Raw genomic sequence first — 15,979 nt, 5'->3', positions numbered from 1 at the left:
AACGGTCGAAGGGCTTCAAGATAGCTGAAGCCGAGTAGGATCTGTCGTGCAAGAGCGAAGAATCATGGAGGGGCTCAGATAACCATCTCGGATTACCGCACTAAGCCAATCCATGTCGCCGAGCAGCGTCCACAACATCGGATTTGGCAGGAACGTCCCTGGCGCCTGCCATTCAGACCCTGCCAACCTTGGAACAGTCGCATCCGCTGCTAGCCATCCCCCAACCCTTGGAACCACCAGCTCCCCTTCTCTTAGCCTCAACAGTTCGCTGTGTGGCGCTTATTCGCCGACGCCGCGCACATCTGCTATTCCCGCCGCGAAAACCCAAGCACCCCAAGCACATGCATCGGCACTAAATCGGCAAGACCGCCGCAGCGTTCCTGAAACTCGTCACCAGCAAACGGACCTGGGAAGAATTTTCTGAACAAGAGTTTTCCTCTCCCAGTCAGAGCTCCAGGCTATTTTTGGCCGTTACTTACCTCCGTCCTTGCTAGTGCGTCCAAAGAGGATGTTTCGTTGGGCCCAGCAACAGTCAGCTCCGCCTGCCCTTTGTACACGGCCGCGCCGTCGACTTACATCTGCACAGGTTGGCCAATGTCGCCGGCACCCAGGAGCCCGAGTATGGCCCGGAGGCCATCCAGCCCGTCGGCAAGAATGAGGGCGACCCAGCCTTCTCCGAGCTGACCAAGGCCGATCTCAAATGGAAGATAATAGAGTCAACCTGTGTCGAGACGCAGACCTTCTACCTGAACGCTGACAGCGGGCACGTTTGCTTTCTGCAGGTCATATACAGCAACGTCGCGTAAGAGGAATGCTGCCCCCATATTGACAGGCTTGCTAAATACTCATTGCGCCCAGCGGCCTGCGCATCACCACCCAGTTCAACTGCAAGATCTTCTACCCGAACAACGAGAAGCCCTTCCTCTGGTCCAGCGACCCTCTCGAGAACTACGGCTTCGACGAGGAGCAATACTCCTTCTACGCGGACGGCGTCTCGGTGGAGCTGTCCGAAGATGGCGCGTCCTACACCATCAAATCCGCCGTCAACGAGAATAGCATGGTGGATGTGAAGTTCATACGGGCGGCACCGGGATTCATGGGCGGAACGGACGGGACAAGCAACTTTGGCACGGATCCGAAGGCGCCGTGGGGTTCGATGCGCCACGCCTTCTGGCCTAGGGCGAATGTGGAGGGCAGAATCATCACAATGGATGGAGAGATTGATTTCAAGGGCAGAGGCATGTTCAGCATGGCCCTGCAAGGAATGAAGCCACACCATGCTGGTAAGTAGGCCATACTGGTCTCTACTTGCTCTTGCTAAGCATGCTAGCTGCTCGGTGGAATTTCGTCAACTTCCAGTCTCCCACCTATTCCGCAATCCTGATGGAGTTCACTACGCCTCCCTCGTACGGGTCGACTCTCGTCCGCGTCAGTGGAATCGCAACCGATGGCAAGCTGCTTTTCGCTGGGACCTCGAGCGGCGATGTCAAGCATACCGACACCAAGCAGGACTCAGAGAACGATTGGCCGGAGCCCACTGCTGCCAGCTATCACTGGGGAGGCAAGACTGAAGACGGAAGAGATGCTTCAGCGCACCTTGAAGGCAGCCTTGGGCCGCGCTTAGATCGGATCGACGTCATGGCGGAGGTCCCGGGATTCGTCAAGGCGATCGTTGCGACCGCGGCCGGCACCAAGCCGTACATCTACCAATTCCTCCCGAAGATGACTCTGGAGATTAAACTCGGAGATGAGGTCAAGAAGGAAGAGGGCATGCTGTTTACTGAGGCTACTTTCATCTCGTAAGGTGAAGCTTGGGAAGTCTGGACGAGATTGGATAGACCTATGACACTCTACGATCGCTTATACCTAGGTTTAATACACTACAGCTCTCAGGACTGGCGCTTGAGGACCTAATAATCAAATACCTTTACCTGACTATATCCTTCCTTTAACCAATCAAGTACCTTTACCTGGTTATATCCTTGTGATTTTTCTATATAGCTCAACCGGCCTACCCAGGTACACATCTGGCCATATCTCAGCGAATCCATGCTGGACTATCCTAGAATTTAGTCTATCCCTCCACCGGCCACGCTGCTCCATTCGCGCACAAGCAATACCCCGCATTTCTCGTCGCGTCCTAAGCTCACATGACGACGCGTTTGCTTACATAATCCGACCGCGATCTCCGTATATTCGAAACAGTCACCTACTTCACTCCACCTCAACATCACCAGCATCACGATGGTCAAGGAACGGAATCAGTTTGTGGGCGTACCTCGCTTCCAAGGCAGTCAGCGGCCGGGCACGGCGCTGTCCACAACGCTGTCGGCTTCCCCGCTCGCCTCTCGGGCGTCACAGCTAGGACTCGGATTGGGCAAGGGTGGTATGGGCCTCGGGAAGGGGAAGGCCATGAAGAGACACAAGTGAGTTGTCTGTATTGGGCGGTAGGGTGAGATGGGGCTAATGCGCGTGTAGGAAAGTACACCGAGACACCATCCAAGGCGTAACCAAAGGGGACATTCGGTACGTGACAGATCGCCACCTATACTGATGTCGGCTTCGCCGTCCACATCTTGGACTTTGGCTAACCTCCGCTATCAGTCGGTTGGCTCGACGAGGCGGGGTAAAGCGTATCTCCGCCACGATCTACGATGACGTCCGCTTTGAGCTCAAAGCTCGCCTGGAACTAGTATGTAAAGCCTACAACCAGAATCTCGGAATGCTTACCCTGTACAGCTCCTCAAAAATATCATAGCCCTGGTCGAGCACTCGGGCCGCAAGACGGTAGTCGTCACAGACGTCATCTTCACTCTCAATAGGGTACGCAACCTCATCCTTTGATCCACTTCAGGTTCCCAGCGCTACAGACTAATTTCCTGCTCTAGCTTGGTCGACCACTGTACGGGTTTGACCCATCATTCGATGGGCGTCACAGATGAGCGGGGTGTTGGAAATGGAGTGTGGACAAAGATCTGCTGCGGCAGACTTTACAGTGACCGACCGGCATTGATTTTGGCCATCCGAATGTAGTATTCATGAGCTGACGGAGGACCATCTCTAGCTTGCTCTTCACTGGCAAGGGGCACGGTAGCATCTCAAGAAAGACATCTCAAATCTCCATTTCCCGTATTCACACTCACATACGTGAGCAATCTGTCCCGCACTGAACCCCTTCCAGCCACAATTTCGCTGATGGCTTACCACTTTCCCAGAAACCGTCTTAATATCTCCACCTTACGATTCCACTCACCCTCCCACGTTGCCTTCTCCGCTCGGCTAGAACCCTGAAATATACCATCCAACCCATCCAACATATTCAAGGCCTCCTTCTTCATCTCGCTCTGCCTTCTCTCCCTCACCCAAGCTTGGTGCACACAAGGGAAAGAAAACGGCAGCAGACACACATCCAAGAACTGCTGTATGAGCGCCGCACGACTCGGCCACCCGCTCCAGCTCCACGCTGTAATCTCAACGGCATAATTCCACTTCATCTTCACATTCGCAGGTTTCCCACACCAAAGGAACCAATCCGCCAGCTTACAAAAGCTAATAAAGTGCAGCCTATGCTTCTCTCGGCGAATCGAATACATATTTCCAAACCGCTCCGTAGCTATCCAGCTCTGCGCTAAAGAAGCCCGCACCCATTCTCTCATCTCAATCCGAAGGTCCAGTCGCAAGTTAGTGTTCCGCGCCAGGAAGGTGCGGTGCGCGGCCGGCAACAATTCAACCCAGTACTTGATGGCCTTGAAGCTCAGGTCATGGATCGCGCAGATGAAGGTTGTCTGCATGTAGAAGACATAGGCGGCTTCTTGCCGGACTAGCCGGCTTACGCGGAGCAGGGCGGGCCAGAGTTGCTTGCCCCGACAGGCGACGCGTGCTCCATGTTGGGGTATGTAGACTGTCGGACAGACTCGCAGGACGTGTTCGAATATAAGGAGCCGTATTTCTGGGGGGAGCGTGGCGAGGCGACAGGCTTTCTTGGGGTTCTCGGGCTTGAGGGTGAAAGGCCCGGAGTCATGGTACTCCGCCCGGAATTTGGGACTTGGGAGTGTGGATGGGCGTTTGAGTTTCTTGGGAGTCGTCGCGTCTTCTTGGACTTTGGGAGATTTGGGACTGGATCTTGCGGCTGATGCAGCTGTGGCGCGGGCATATCTGGGTTGAGGACTCATAGTGATGATATGTGGTGCGCTTGGAGTCTGAGCTATCGTTGAGGTTTTCCCTTGGTAACGGATGTGTCGTCCCCCTCTGAGCGATCGTGCTGGAGGTAAAGCAGGTAATTGAGAGCGGGGTCGTTAATCCAACTTGCAGCCTGCAGCTCTTATGCAGAGCAATAGATCAGGCGTCAGTGGTAGGCAGCCGCATAAGCGAAGCGCGCAGGTGTGGCTGGGATAGCACGTGACTACGTGGATGCGGGGCGCGTCATCGCTCTTTCCACCAAACCTTCTCTCACCATTGATCAACACCACCACCGCCGATGAACATCTCAGCCCGCAACCATAGTGGAGGATATGGAAACTACGCTGCCGTCGCCTCGCGGCACGAAGAGAAAAGGCGATGACGGCCTGCCGCTTCCCGCGCCACGCCGAATCAAAGCGCTCGCTCAAGACGTCGTGAACAAGATCGCCGCAGGAGAGATCATCGTCGCGCCTGTCCACGCTCTGAAAGAGTTGATCGAGAATGCAGTGGATGCGGGGTCTTCTGCGTTGGAAGTCGTGGTCAAAGATGGCGGGCTGAAGCTTCTTCAGATCACGGATAATGGGCATGGGATTGATGTCTGTTCCCTCCCTGGCCACCTTTGAAGGCCGTTTTACTGACCTGCCTATAGAAAGAAGACCTGTCAATCCTCTGTGAGCGCTTTACCACCTCCAAGCTCAAGGCGTTCGAGGATCTCAGCACGATTGGCACCTATGGCTTCCGTGGCGAGGCGTTAGCCAGTATCAGCCATATCGCGCATCTAAGCGTTACCACGAGGACAAAGGAGTCTAGCTGTGCCTGGAGAGCGCATTATGCCGATGGGAAGCTCGTTAGTGCGAAGCCGGGTCAAAGTGCCGAGCCGAAGCCTATTGCAGGGCGACCAGGTACGCAGATCACGGTAGGTCAATGAGACCCTCGCATGAACAAAATCTTCGCGGCTGACATGGTTCAGGTAGAGGATCTATTTTACAATGTGCCTTCACGTCGGCGTGCCTTTCGCTCAGCAAGCGAGGAGTACGCGAAAATTCTCGAAATTGTGGGCAAATACGCCGTCCACTGCTCGGGTGTGTCATTCTCCTGCAAAAAGCACGGTGCCTCAAGCACAGACATTACAGTCCCAGTAGCCGCCGGAATCGTCGACCGTATTCGACAGATCCACGGAAGCACCGTCGCCAACGAACTAGTGTCGCTCAAGGCTGAGAACGAGCGTTGGGGCTTCAAGAGCGAGGGCTGGATCAGCAATGCAAACTACAGTGCCAAGCGGACTACTGTGCTTCTCTTCATCAACCACCGTGCTGTCGAGTCGCCAACAATAAAGAAGAGCGTAGAGCAGACCTATGCCACATTCCTACCGAAAGGCGGACACCCGTTCATCTACCTAAGTCTGGATATCGAGCCCCAACGGGTAGACGTCAACGTGCATCCCACTAAGCGCGAAGTCCACTTCCTCAATGAGGACGAAATCATCGCAATCATATGCGACGAGATTCGCAACAGCCTCAGCAAAGTCGACACTAGCCGCTCCTTCATGACCCAATCCCTCCTCTCCAACAACCCCAAAGTCCCCTTCGCCACGCCCATCAAACAAACCACACCCGGCACGCCAACCGCAGGCGACCCTACAACCGAGCGCAGCACCTCAAAAACCGCCACCAAAACCACCACTAAGAAACCGCACGAAAACAACCTCGTGCGCACCGATGCTTCAGCCCGTAAAATCACCTCCATGCTGCAAGCCCGTCCCTCGGCCGATGGAAGCGGCAACGGCAACGATGAGATGGACTACGAATACGCCGAACGCGAGCCCACTGTCTGCCGCCTAACCTCCATCAAGGACCTACGTGCCGACGTCCGCTCCGCCATGCACAGCGAGCTGACCGACATCATCTCCACGCACACCTTCATCGGCATCGTGGACGAACAGAAGCGCATCGCGGCTATCCAAGGCGGCGTCAAGCTCTTCCTCGTTGACTACGGTATGCTATGCAATGAGTACTTTTATCAGGTCGGACTCACCGATTTCGCAAATTATGGCGCGATACGGTTCAACCCACCCTTGTCTCTGCATGACTTGTTGAAAGTGGCGGCCGAGCAGGAGAAGAAAAATGCAGGAGAGGCGGCGGATGAGATCGATTGGGACGAAGTGGTTGAGAGCGTGGAGGAGCAATTGCTTAGTCGGGCTGTGCTGCTCTTGGAGTACTTCTCCATGGAGATCACAGAAGAAGGGGAGCTCTGCTCGATCCCGCTACTCGTAAAAGGATACACGCCGTCTCTCGCCAAACTCCCGCAATTCCTCCTCAGACTTGGTCCCTATGTCGACTGGGAGACTGAAAAGGAATGCTTCCAGTCTTTCCTCCGCGAGCTTGCATCATTCTACGTCCCGGAGAGTCTGCCGTTACCCCCGTCGGTGCCGCAAGATGATAGCGGTAAAGGAAAAGGGAAAGAGAAAGTAGTAGGTGAAGATCCTGAGATCGCGGCAAGGAGGAAAAAGATGAGGCATGCGATCGAATATGTGGTCTTTCCGGCTTGCAAGGCGCGACTAGTAGCTACGAAGGGGTTGTTGAAGGGCGTTATGGAGGTCGCAAATCTGAAGGGATTGTATCGCGTGTTTGAGCGATGCTAAGGTATGAGCGCAACGAAGGGATGAGCTCAAAGTGTAATCCGTAATCGATATACTACTTGTTACCTCTATTGATATCTGTCTCAAGAAGCGTTGTCGCGACGATGCGGGGCAGGAGGACCTTAGCGAAGATAGTAGGAGATCAGTAAGTAAGGCGGTTTTCCTGAGAATCTTTTATCTTTCAATATTTGTAGAGATACCTCTTGTGCGTCAATCGTTTTTAGAGTCAAGCCAATTAGAAGCCGCATGCCCCGTTCTAGCAATTTAAATGAAGAAGCCTGTTCTCGACGACATCTGTAGTCCTATATCTCAACAGTCAAGCTCTTTTCTTCCACTGCAGGGCAGCCTTTTCTGGGTGAAACATCTGCAGCAGCAACACCATCCCCGAATCATTCACAACATTCAAAACACGCAACCGAGCCGCCGCATCGTCCTCGCCTGCCTCCTTGACGGGCATTACACAGTGGTCGCGAAAAATAGCCGCCATAACAGCAACATGCTCCACCTGCGCAAACTTTTTGCCGGGACACGCCCGAAGACCCTCGCCCCATGGTAAGTAAGACCCTTTGACTGGGGTGATGAGCTCCTCGCCGCCGGCGCTTGCTCCTTCGCCTGGGACGGTCTTTATCCAGCGCGAAGGGCGCCAGTCGTGCCCGTCATTGCCCCAGTATCTCGGGTGTGTGTGTAGCGCGTTGAGATTCAGTAGGACTCGTGTGCCGGCGGGAATGGTGTGCTCTTTGTCGCCAATAGTAAGAATAGCAGCTCGATGTTCGGAGACTTTGACGAGAGAGAGGAGGGGGTCGTAAAGGCGGACTGTTTCAAGCTGGTTTGGAGGCATTAGTAGGGACTTCATTCGAGGAAGGGGGCCGTTGAGCCAACTCACTAGGACGGCCAGCGTGCGAGGAAGGTTTGGGAAGATATCGTAGTCCCATTGCTGAATGTCGTCGCTTTTCACAACATGGTTGATTTCTGCCGCTAGCCACTCTTGTACTTCTGGGTATACGGCTAGTAGCATGAATGTGTAGGCGAGCGTGATTGCAGTGGTGTCATGACCGGCAAAGTTGAAGACAAACATGTTGCCTAGCACCTCGTCTTGCGACAGTTGCTTGTCCTGGACGGCCGCTCGAACGAGAGAGGTCAGGAGGTTCGCCTGCGTGTCCCGTACATGTGATTCATGTTTACTCTGGTCTATAAGGTCGATCATGTACTGCTTGAATTCGACAGTTGCCTGAGCGAGCCTGCCCAGACCTGGGACAAAATACAGGCGCTGTAGGACTCTTGGACCGATCGCGAAGATGAGGACGGCATTCTCCAGAATTAGGGCCAAGGCATCGCGATAGCTGAGCGGTCCGGAGGGACTAGTTTTGGACTGGGCGGCCGTGAAGCTGAATGATTTGCCAAAACCAGCAGAGAGGAGAACGTCGAGCGCTAGGGTGCGGACATCGTGAGCGGTAGTGCGAACGCCCGCTTCCCCGGCAGATTTCCAGTAGTTTAACATTTGCCGAGCCTGGTGGAGCGATTCGGTCCATACGATGGCGTTGTTATGCTCGTTGAAGCTTGCTGCCGTACACTTGCGCTGGCGCTGCCAGTCTCGCCCGTGGACGGTAGAAAGATTGGGCCCAAACACATCCAGCATGGCGAGCATTTCGACCGGCCTCTCAAACTCTCCCTGTCGCTCGCGCCGAAGAACATCACTGACGGCCTCGGCATTGCACAGATAGACCCAGTTCTTACCCGGCGTCACCGTGATGAAGGCATCGCCAAACTCGACATGGGCTCGACTCTTGTCCTTGAACTCCCATCCCGTGTAGCAGAAGCGCGTGAAGTAGCCGCTTCCGAAAGGTACTCGTTCGAGTAGGGGTATGACATGCCGGACAAGCATCATCCAGAGAAGATTGGTTAGGCTAATAGGCAGGAAGATGATAGGCAGCCCAACCGACTGCGCCGCACGGTAATTGCGGACAACTCCCCACACGCTCGAGACGAGAACGCCTCCCGGAAGGATGAGGAGGGCGAGGAGCAAAGGGTGGGCCATGGCGGGGAGGTGAGGACAAAGGGCATAGGAGCTGTGGGGGAGCAGCCTGGGGGCGCAAGAAGTATTGTACGATACCTACGCCACCACGGGCACTAGCAACCGCACCTGCAGCGGGCGCTAAAGACTAACGAGTGCCTAAAAAGATGCATGCGTGTTCAACATATTGCGCCGCAGTGGGGTGATGCGAAGCCCTTATGTCATTGGTCGGCACGGACAAGAGACAATACATCCATTCCAGCGAATTCAATTTATCTCTCCACCCAACTGATTTCCATCCATGCTAGATTTCCGTTCCCCTGTCCACCAGCACATGCACCACTGCGGGCCGTCGCTTGTACCAGACAAGCGCCTGCGTTGCATAGGGAAGTCAGCGTGTCGCCAGCCTTGCCGCACCGGGAGCATACCAGCGTCATCAAGGTCAACCCTCCAGTCGCTATTGTAAGCATCGAATCGTCGCTGCGAGACAGGTGGCTAACTTACAATCATGGTAGTCCATTCCAGAGGAGATCCCTCGTGTCACCGATGTGAAAATGGTTGCTACAAGCAAGAGTAGAACGGTTGCGTCGCCAAACGTGCTAGGAGAAGTCGTAGGAGCAGGATGAAGAATCATGTTGGCGTGTAGCTCCGTCCCGTTTCTGGTTTCTGGGTCACGAAGAAGGCAATGGGTCCCAAATGCGGATCTGAGCAATGCAAATATTATATATCCCTCTCCAGACCGATCTCCCCACTTTAATATCCAACAGGCTATCTCAATTCGGATCCCGAGATTAGAAGTCTTGACATCAGGTCGTAATGGTGTGGTCTCTATCAAAGCTCGGAGTCCGCTCTTGCAGAGGCAATGTCGGCCAGGGGCATGGATTCTGCTTCATTGCGTGCCGTCCAACTACAGCTCAATACCTAGGTATCCATGATTGGGTATGACAGCCCCCGGAGGAGATACCAAGATGAAGTTTCTGGCTCCTCGAAGTGAGCAGACGAGCGGCACAGGATGCATTGGTACACGTCGGCTCGGTCCATCACGCTCGGCAGAGGCCTATGTGAGCACGTTAATGATGTGGAGCGACCTTCTTCCGCCTTATATGGGTATATGATTCATAAGTGCGAAGGTCTTCATTGTCCCTCAAACTCAGTTCAACGCCTACGAATCCTCATCACAGTCCAACCGCAGCAAGGAACCCTTCAATTCAAAATGCTTCTCGGCGCTCTGCAACTTGCTTATCTCTCCTTTCTCTCAGACCCCTCCAGATTTGTCTTGGAGCCCTTCGTTCTGGCCGGTGTTCTAGGTGTTCTGTACATCTGCTGGTGGCAATGGAAGTTTTCCATAGCGCCCTTGTTGTATCCGGAGAAGCCCCCGAGTGTCCCCTACTGGATCCCCCGTGAGTTAAGTCGAATACTGTTCTTGATATCCTCAACTGAAACTTTCTAGTTCTTGGTATATTCGACCAAACCACTCGATTACCGTGATGACCATTCACTTACAGCTACTGCAGGACATTCTTGGACCATGTTTGGAGACTCTGCATCCTTTATTTCGAGAAGCCTGTAAGCCAATTCACGGCTCAATACCATGTGTCCATGCTCACAACACTTTAGAGACTATTTCAACCGAGTGTACAAACCTTTCTCAGTCCAAGTCTTGGGCGACCAACTCTACGTTATTACTTGCCCGGATGACGTTTCGACCGTGTACAAGAGATCGACTGTGTTCTCCTGGCACGGGAGGATGGACATGCTTCTCTATGGATGGGGCCTTACCAAGGAAGCCAGAAGGATTTCCTGGAGAAAACCTCTTCCTAGCGAGCTCGATTCGGACAAGGGCAAGATCTTGAACCCACACAACAAATGTCTTATCGAAGTCATCGAGGATGCCTACAAAATGCAGCTTCTTCCGGGAGAGAGACTTGATGCAATGCGAAACTGCATTATCTCAAATATCAACGACTCGATCTCATGGAGCAACATGTTTGGTCCTTTCGTTCTGGAATCCGGCATTGGATCACGTCGTGTCTCTGCCAAAGATTTGTGCCGAATCCTGATCATTAAAGCAACCATACGGACCATGTTCGGTGACTTGATCTTTCAGTATGAGCCCAGCATCGTCGAGCAACTTATCACCATGAATGACAAAGCCTGGGCATACGTCTTCGGGTTCCCAAGTATTTTCGTGCCGAAATTATACCACGCGAGGAAGAAGCTCGATGCAGCGGTCCGAGCATACATCAATACCCCAGAGGCATATCGGCAAGGAGAGGGATGGGTAGTCCGCAGAGTTACCCAGTCATTGGAGTATTTTGGCATGGATGAAGACAGTCGGGTGTCCATGCTCTTGATGGTACTCTGGGCGTAAGTTGCTCTGATATTTCTGACTAAGATTCTGATCAAATTCGCGCTGACAACTCTACAGATCCTACAGTAACACCGTCTCCGCAGCTTTCTGGACGCTGTCCTACATCGTCTACCATCCTGAGCTCCTGGAAGATCTTCGCGACGAAACCCGGCCTGCAATCGAAAACGGAATCATCGACTCCGAATACCTCGACAAGCACTGCCCTCTTATGGATTCGACGTTTCACGAATGCCTCCGTCTCATAAGCGGCTCTGTTAGCATTCGGAGAGTCAACGAAGACGTCGTAATGTCCAACATGAAGCTCAAAGCTGGCAATAGCGTTCTGATTCCCGTTCGTGAGCTGCATTACAACAAAAACGTGTGGGGTCAGAGCAACGAAGAGTTCAAGCCGGATAGGTTTCTCAATCGCTCCAATCTGGCAAGCCATTCCGGATATCGTCCATTTGGCGGAGGAGTAAGCTATTGTCCGGGTCGTCATCTCGCAAAGGCTGAAATCTGTGGCTTTGTCGCTACTCTGATCAACCGTTTCGAGATCACTCTACCAGTCAACGCACAGGGAGAGCGCCAGCCGTTTCCCCAAATGGATTTCACGAGGCCTTCCCCAGGCGTAAGCCTCTGTTTGGAAAATATGGATCTCGTACTTGAAGTAACGCCGCGGAAGAAGCTGTTGTAGCTCGATTACAGTTTAGCAAGCAAGAAAGTTAGAAGAGGCCCATGATTCTAATGCAGTTTTGATCATAAGGCAGATGAGGACCACCTAGGCATAGATTCACAAACTCTACGAGCAACTTGCTATTTTCATTGATCATCTTCTAATTCCGTGTACAAATGCCACCACCACTCTATCATCTCATGAAACATCCACAAACTGATAGTATTTTGATAGATTCCGGTCAAGTACGCTTTGGAACCGATCGCCCTTATGCTTCGTACACTTCTCCGAAATGGGCTTACAATCGTACGATGTAGGTCGGTTCAGTAGCTTAAATGTTGCTTTACCTTTCTGTGGTACGACTATCTTGTATATTGGTTTCAAGGTTCCCCTTTTTGACGCCTTCTAGGTCACTGCAACCCGGATTGTGTGTTGCGGTCTTCTGTTTCTCTAGCCCCACACATCTATGCGCATACTTTGAATCGGTCTCCGAAATGTGCATGAGGGCAGAAGCATGAGGCAGAAACATGTGTGTTGCTTCATTATTAGGTGGGGCCATCTTCAATACCTTGTGCTGAAACCTCTGCCCTGGTATTTGAACTGCATGCAACTGGATACCATCTTCTGAACTGTGGCGTGGCAGAAATTTGGGCCCGGGGTCCATTCCTCCCTGGACGTAAGCAATCTCGTCGCCATCAATATAATCGTTCGACGCAGGGCGGTATCGGGAGGGTCCGCCGTCGTCGGGAGCGCTACGCCGCATGACTGCTGCTCGGGTGGAGTGATGAACCGAACCTTCCAAGGTTGAGAGGTCATTGCGACCTCTGCTGTGCCCCCAAACTTCATGTCCGTCTGCCCAGCCCTGCACTTAAAGTGTTCGTACTACTTTCATTAATATCATTGTTCATTGCATAGCAGAAACTCCGGTGTTATCAGTGGCCCGACGCCGTACTCATGCTGCTCGGATGGTGTGGTGGGGCCCACGGCCCGTACCTGTCCCCGCGAGCTCTAATGCCTTAAAATCTCGATCGGACACAGAGATTCTCTTTGCCCCGTACGGAGACTTTCTAGTTATCGATTACCATACAGATTTTATTCTTGCTGGGACAATTGCATTTTGTGGTCCTGCCCCTACCTTGCAGAAGTACAAGACGAAATGGAATCGCGACCTGGGATAAGCTCGAATTTGCTTCCCCCTCCAAAGATCTCCAAGGGTGCTTTTTTGGTATGAACGAATACGGATCCCGAGTTAAGGGCTCTGCTGATCAACCCTATAGGGGATTGTATGGGGAGGCTTCACCTTGTGTACCCTCTTCGTTGCCTCTTGGGCCGGCGTGCGGTTCAAGACATTTAGGCGGCTCTTCCCCGATGATGCATTTGTGCTCTTTGCCTGGGCTATCATCCTTTCAACATCAATCCTTTGGCAAACCATAGCGAAAGACATGTACTTTCACGGCGAGATCGTCAGAAGTTCGCAGGTGCCGCCCCCCGACTTCAAGCCAAGAGTCGAACGTTTCCTTAAAGGCTCTGCTGCATTTGTCTTTTTGTTTTACACGACATTATGGTCTATTAAGCTGTCCTTCCTGTTCTTTTTTCGACGCTTGTATCTTCACGTGGGAAGATGGATGTTGTTCTGGTGGGTTATTCTTGCGATCACGATGGCCTCATACTTCGCTTGCATTGGGGATATGGAGTATGATTGCCTGGTGGACCCACTGGAAGAGATTGCAACACACTGTCAGTCTCGGGAGTCGATCAACTTCCAGCGCAGAACCCTTATCGCGAATTGCGTCCTGGATGTCTTCACAGATATACTGAGTAAGTTTCCCGCACTTGGGTGAGAAAAAGAAATACTACTAACCACGAGGCAAGTCACATGTATTCCTATCACCATGCTCTGGAAAGTCCGCATAAGCACTAGGAGAAAACTGGCTTTGGGCGGCGTCTTCTGTGTCACCGTCATTACGGTAATATTCGCCATCGTCCGAGTAGCCGTCGTGGCTACATCGGCATCTGGTACTGCGGATATGAGCTGGCTTTATGCTTGGAGTAACATTGAAGCCGGCGCTGGTACTGCTCCTTTCTACCTTTCGGATGCACAAGCTGACGTCGCCGACTTTAGCCATCATCGTGTCTTGCATAGGGTCTTTCCGAAGCCTCTTCACATCTCAGGACTCTGCTCAAAGGCCAGACAAAGATTCTCCACCAACTATCGGAAGCCCTCAACATAAAAAACTGCACTCCTTCGCCCATATGTTTGCAACTTCCCTCATGAGGACTGAGTCGGATCGGGAGACGTTAAATACGTCGAGGGAGTTTTATATCCTTCAAGAATCGAAGAGCAGAGAATCTCCGTCAACAAAGATAGAACTTGCTGAAGAATGAGGTCCAGGCATTGGGGATGTCTCATGGGAGGACATCGAGAGAAATGCTGTGATGAGCTGGGAGGCGAAGTCTTCGATACCTGAAGGATTGGTGGAAGCGGCTAAGCGGTTGATGGTGGTGGGGTTGACTAACGCTAGTGCGGAAGGATGTATGCAACTGTGGATGCTGGACGTATGGAAATAGAATCAGAGCTGATGTCAGGTTATATCTACTCGTAGATAGCCCTATGCTTATGCTTTGGGGGATTCTATTACTCGCCTCTCATCATGCGCATCGCTATCTGTTCCACTTCTTGCTTGTTCTGACTAGAATCTTGGAATGTAATCCTTACTCCAGCCGCTGAGTGACGATTTTGGCCTGGAAACCGCGCGCAACGCCAGTCTTGCCCTCAACATCCCCAAGAGGCGGAAGAACAGTTCCATTCCAGTACGGCGACATGTGGATGTTTCTCTCTGATATCAACGGACGATGGACGATATGAAGATCTTCTCAATGAGACTGGGGAGGACGACGAGAAGCCGTACGATGATTGCGTGTACATCCTTTGGCGTTAAAGTTTTGGAGACTGGACACGACCAGCAGTATTTTCCATTCAGTTCGCCGCTCCATCTGACAACGCCTTGCAAGACGAGACAAATCCCCATGATTTCCGGCAATTGTACTCAGCTGTCTTTCGAGCATAATCCGGACTCGTTGTTCCGCATCCGTCTCTCAAGAGAACTGTGTCAAATCCATGGTTCGATGCATCTTGAATCGTCGCAAGAACGCACTGATCAGTATTTACGCCGCTAAAGAGCAATGCCTTGATGCCCTTCTCTTTCAGAAACTCGACGCAGGGCGTTGAACCACCCCAAAGCCCTGACCGCCTGGCTTTGTGGAATCGTAAGTCCGGGAGTGAGGTGTTTTGCGAGGCTTCAAAATCGGCTTTTAGTGGATCGTGTAGCTCCGTGTTCCATTGATCGCGCATCAGCAGCCTTCCTGCTTCGACCACGGAGCCGTCGGGTAGAGTAACATCCCCAATTGGTTCGCCGATACCTCCGTCTCCTTTGCTTTCTTTCTCACGGCCATTTTCGAATTCTTCGATCATGCAGTTGGTGGCATCAAAGTCGAATCCAAAAATGCGGAAGATGACTGGTGGTAAGACGGCCAATTCTTCTTCGCTGATACCCCAGGTGAGGTGCACGATTTGGATGCCGGCCTTTCGGGCTGCGGGAATGGCCTCTTCAAGCAATGCGGCCTCAGCCTCGTGGCCTTCTCCATTCTTGCGACCCATAGCGGACGACAGGAAGTAATTCTGCATATCAATGATGAGCAGCGCTGATTTGTTGGGATCTATGGTGATCGGGGTTGTGGTTGTGCTCAATTTGAGCCCGGGATTTGATGGCGGCGTAGACGGAGTTGCTGGATGTGTCAGATCCCAGCCAGTCCTCTGATCGAATGACCAGAAGTTTGACTGATCATGGCCCACGACCAACAGCTTTTTATCTGAGGCGTTTTCTAGTGTTCGGAAGTGATCGCTTGATGCAGCCATTCTGCCTAGACCGTGCTTGCTAGCGGAAGAAGATTAGAGAAGAAGCAAGGAGTATGAAGCGGAACATGTTATACCTTGACAAGTGCAGGCACCCGCCGCAAGAACATGAAAAAAACACCCGTACTCGCAAGAAGATGGAGTTACTGTGGTATCTGGCCGTGCTGGCATAACTTTTCTCACTTCACGCGCACGGCCACGCACGCTCTCAAAAC

At 52.6% G+C, this 15,979-nt stretch overlaps 9 protein-coding genes across 9 annotated transcripts; 6 read left to right on the top strand and 3 right to left on the bottom strand.

Moving 5' to 3' along the window:
* Positions 1–508: 508 nt before the first annotated feature.
* Positions 509–1,803, top strand: BU26DRAFT_504896 (oxidative stress survival, Svf1-like protein; the record flags this gene model as incomplete). Its single annotated transcript, XM_033826808.1, has 4 exons — positions 509–531; positions 587–802; positions 859–1,283; positions 1,331–1,803. 4 exons carry the CDS (start codon positions 509–511, stop codon positions 1,801–1,803), a joined length of 1,137 nt encoding a protein of 378 aa, XP_033683745.1.
* Positions 1,804–2,244: 441 nt separating this feature from the next.
* BU26DRAFT_564441 (histone-fold-containing protein) lies at positions 2,245–2,942 on the top strand (the record flags this gene model as incomplete). The annotated part of the gene is made up of 5 exons (XM_033833280.1): positions 2,245–2,426; positions 2,479–2,526; positions 2,605–2,692; positions 2,740–2,823; positions 2,889–2,942. 5 exons carry the CDS (start codon positions 2,245–2,247, stop codon positions 2,940–2,942), a joined length of 456 nt encoding a protein of 151 aa, XP_033683744.1.
* Positions 2,943–3,112: 170 nt separating this feature from the next.
* On the bottom strand, positions 3,113–4,321 carry BU26DRAFT_518955 (uncharacterized protein). The gene has a single exon (XM_033828932.1). It carries the CDS (start codon positions 4,170–4,172, stop codon positions 3,201–3,203), a length of 972 nt encoding a protein of 323 aa, XP_033683743.1. The 5' UTR covers positions 4,173–4,321; the 3' UTR covers positions 3,113–3,200.
* Positions 4,322–4,463: 142 nt separating this feature from the next.
* Positions 4,464–7,048, top strand: BU26DRAFT_456380 (DNA mismatch repair protein mutL). The gene is made up of 3 exons (XM_033824912.1): positions 4,464–4,775; positions 4,829–5,099; positions 5,154–7,048. Exons 1-3 carry the CDS (start codon positions 4,512–4,514, stop codon positions 6,818–6,820), a joined length of 2,202 nt encoding a protein of 733 aa, XP_033683742.1. The 5' UTR covers positions 4,464–4,511; the 3' UTR covers positions 6,821–7,048.
* BU26DRAFT_518953 (cytochrome P450 monooxygenase-like protein) lies at positions 6,759–8,899 on the bottom strand. The gene is made up of 2 exons (XM_033828931.1): positions 7,701–8,899; positions 6,759–7,640 (listed from the first exon to the last, which is right to left on the bottom strand). Exons 1-2 carry the CDS (start codon positions 8,850–8,852, stop codon positions 7,134–7,136), a joined length of 1,659 nt encoding a protein of 552 aa, XP_033683741.1. The 5' UTR covers positions 8,853–8,899; the 3' UTR covers positions 6,759–7,133.
* Positions 8,900–8,958: 59 nt separating this feature from the next.
* On the top strand, positions 8,959–9,559 carry BU26DRAFT_304982 (uncharacterized protein). Its single transcript, XM_033821839.1, has 2 exons — positions 8,959–9,290; positions 9,344–9,559. Exons 1-2 carry the CDS (start codon positions 9,000–9,002, stop codon positions 9,452–9,454), a joined length of 402 nt encoding a protein of 133 aa, XP_033683740.1. The 5' UTR covers positions 8,959–8,999; the 3' UTR covers positions 9,455–9,559.
* A 431-nt stretch (positions 9,560–9,990) lies between these two features.
* BU26DRAFT_518950 (cytochrome P450) lies at positions 9,991–11,962 on the top strand. The gene is made up of 5 exons (XM_033828930.1): positions 9,991–10,228; positions 10,249–10,254; positions 10,343–10,394; positions 10,446–11,195; positions 11,257–11,962. The coding sequence occupies exons 1-5, from the start codon at positions 10,042–10,044 to the stop codon at positions 11,870–11,872; spliced, it is 1,611 nt and encodes a 536-aa protein (XP_033683739.1). The 5' UTR covers positions 9,991–10,041; the 3' UTR covers positions 11,873–11,962.
* Positions 11,963–12,687: 725 nt separating this feature from the next.
* BU26DRAFT_483723 (uncharacterized protein) lies at positions 12,688–14,506 on the top strand. The gene is made up of 4 exons (XM_033825828.1): positions 12,688–13,076; positions 13,129–13,669; positions 13,724–13,921; positions 13,974–14,506. The coding sequence occupies exons 1-4, from the start codon at positions 13,008–13,010 to the stop codon at positions 14,234–14,236; spliced, it is 1,071 nt and encodes a 356-aa protein (XP_033683738.1). The 5' UTR covers positions 12,688–13,007; the 3' UTR covers positions 14,237–14,506.
* A 15-nt stretch (positions 14,507–14,521) lies between these two features.
* BU26DRAFT_304954 (isochorismatase family protein) lies at positions 14,522–15,833 on the bottom strand. Its single transcript, XM_033821838.1, has one exon. It carries the CDS (start codon positions 15,765–15,767, stop codon positions 14,829–14,831), a length of 939 nt encoding a protein of 312 aa, XP_033683737.1. The 5' UTR covers positions 15,768–15,833; the 3' UTR covers positions 14,522–14,828.
* Positions 15,834–15,979: the final 146 nt, after the last annotated feature.

The sequence above is a fragment of the Trematosphaeria pertusa genome, assembly GCF_010094035.1.
Source record: "Trematosphaeria pertusa strain CBS 122368 unplaced genomic scaffold BU26scaffold_7, whole genome shotgun sequence".
Lineage (NCBI taxonomy): Eukaryota > Fungi > Ascomycota > Dothideomycetes > Pleosporales > Trematosphaeriaceae > Trematosphaeria > Trematosphaeria pertusa.
Note: the sequence above shows the minus strand (reverse complement) of the source record. Positions and strands in the feature narration are given on the sequence as shown.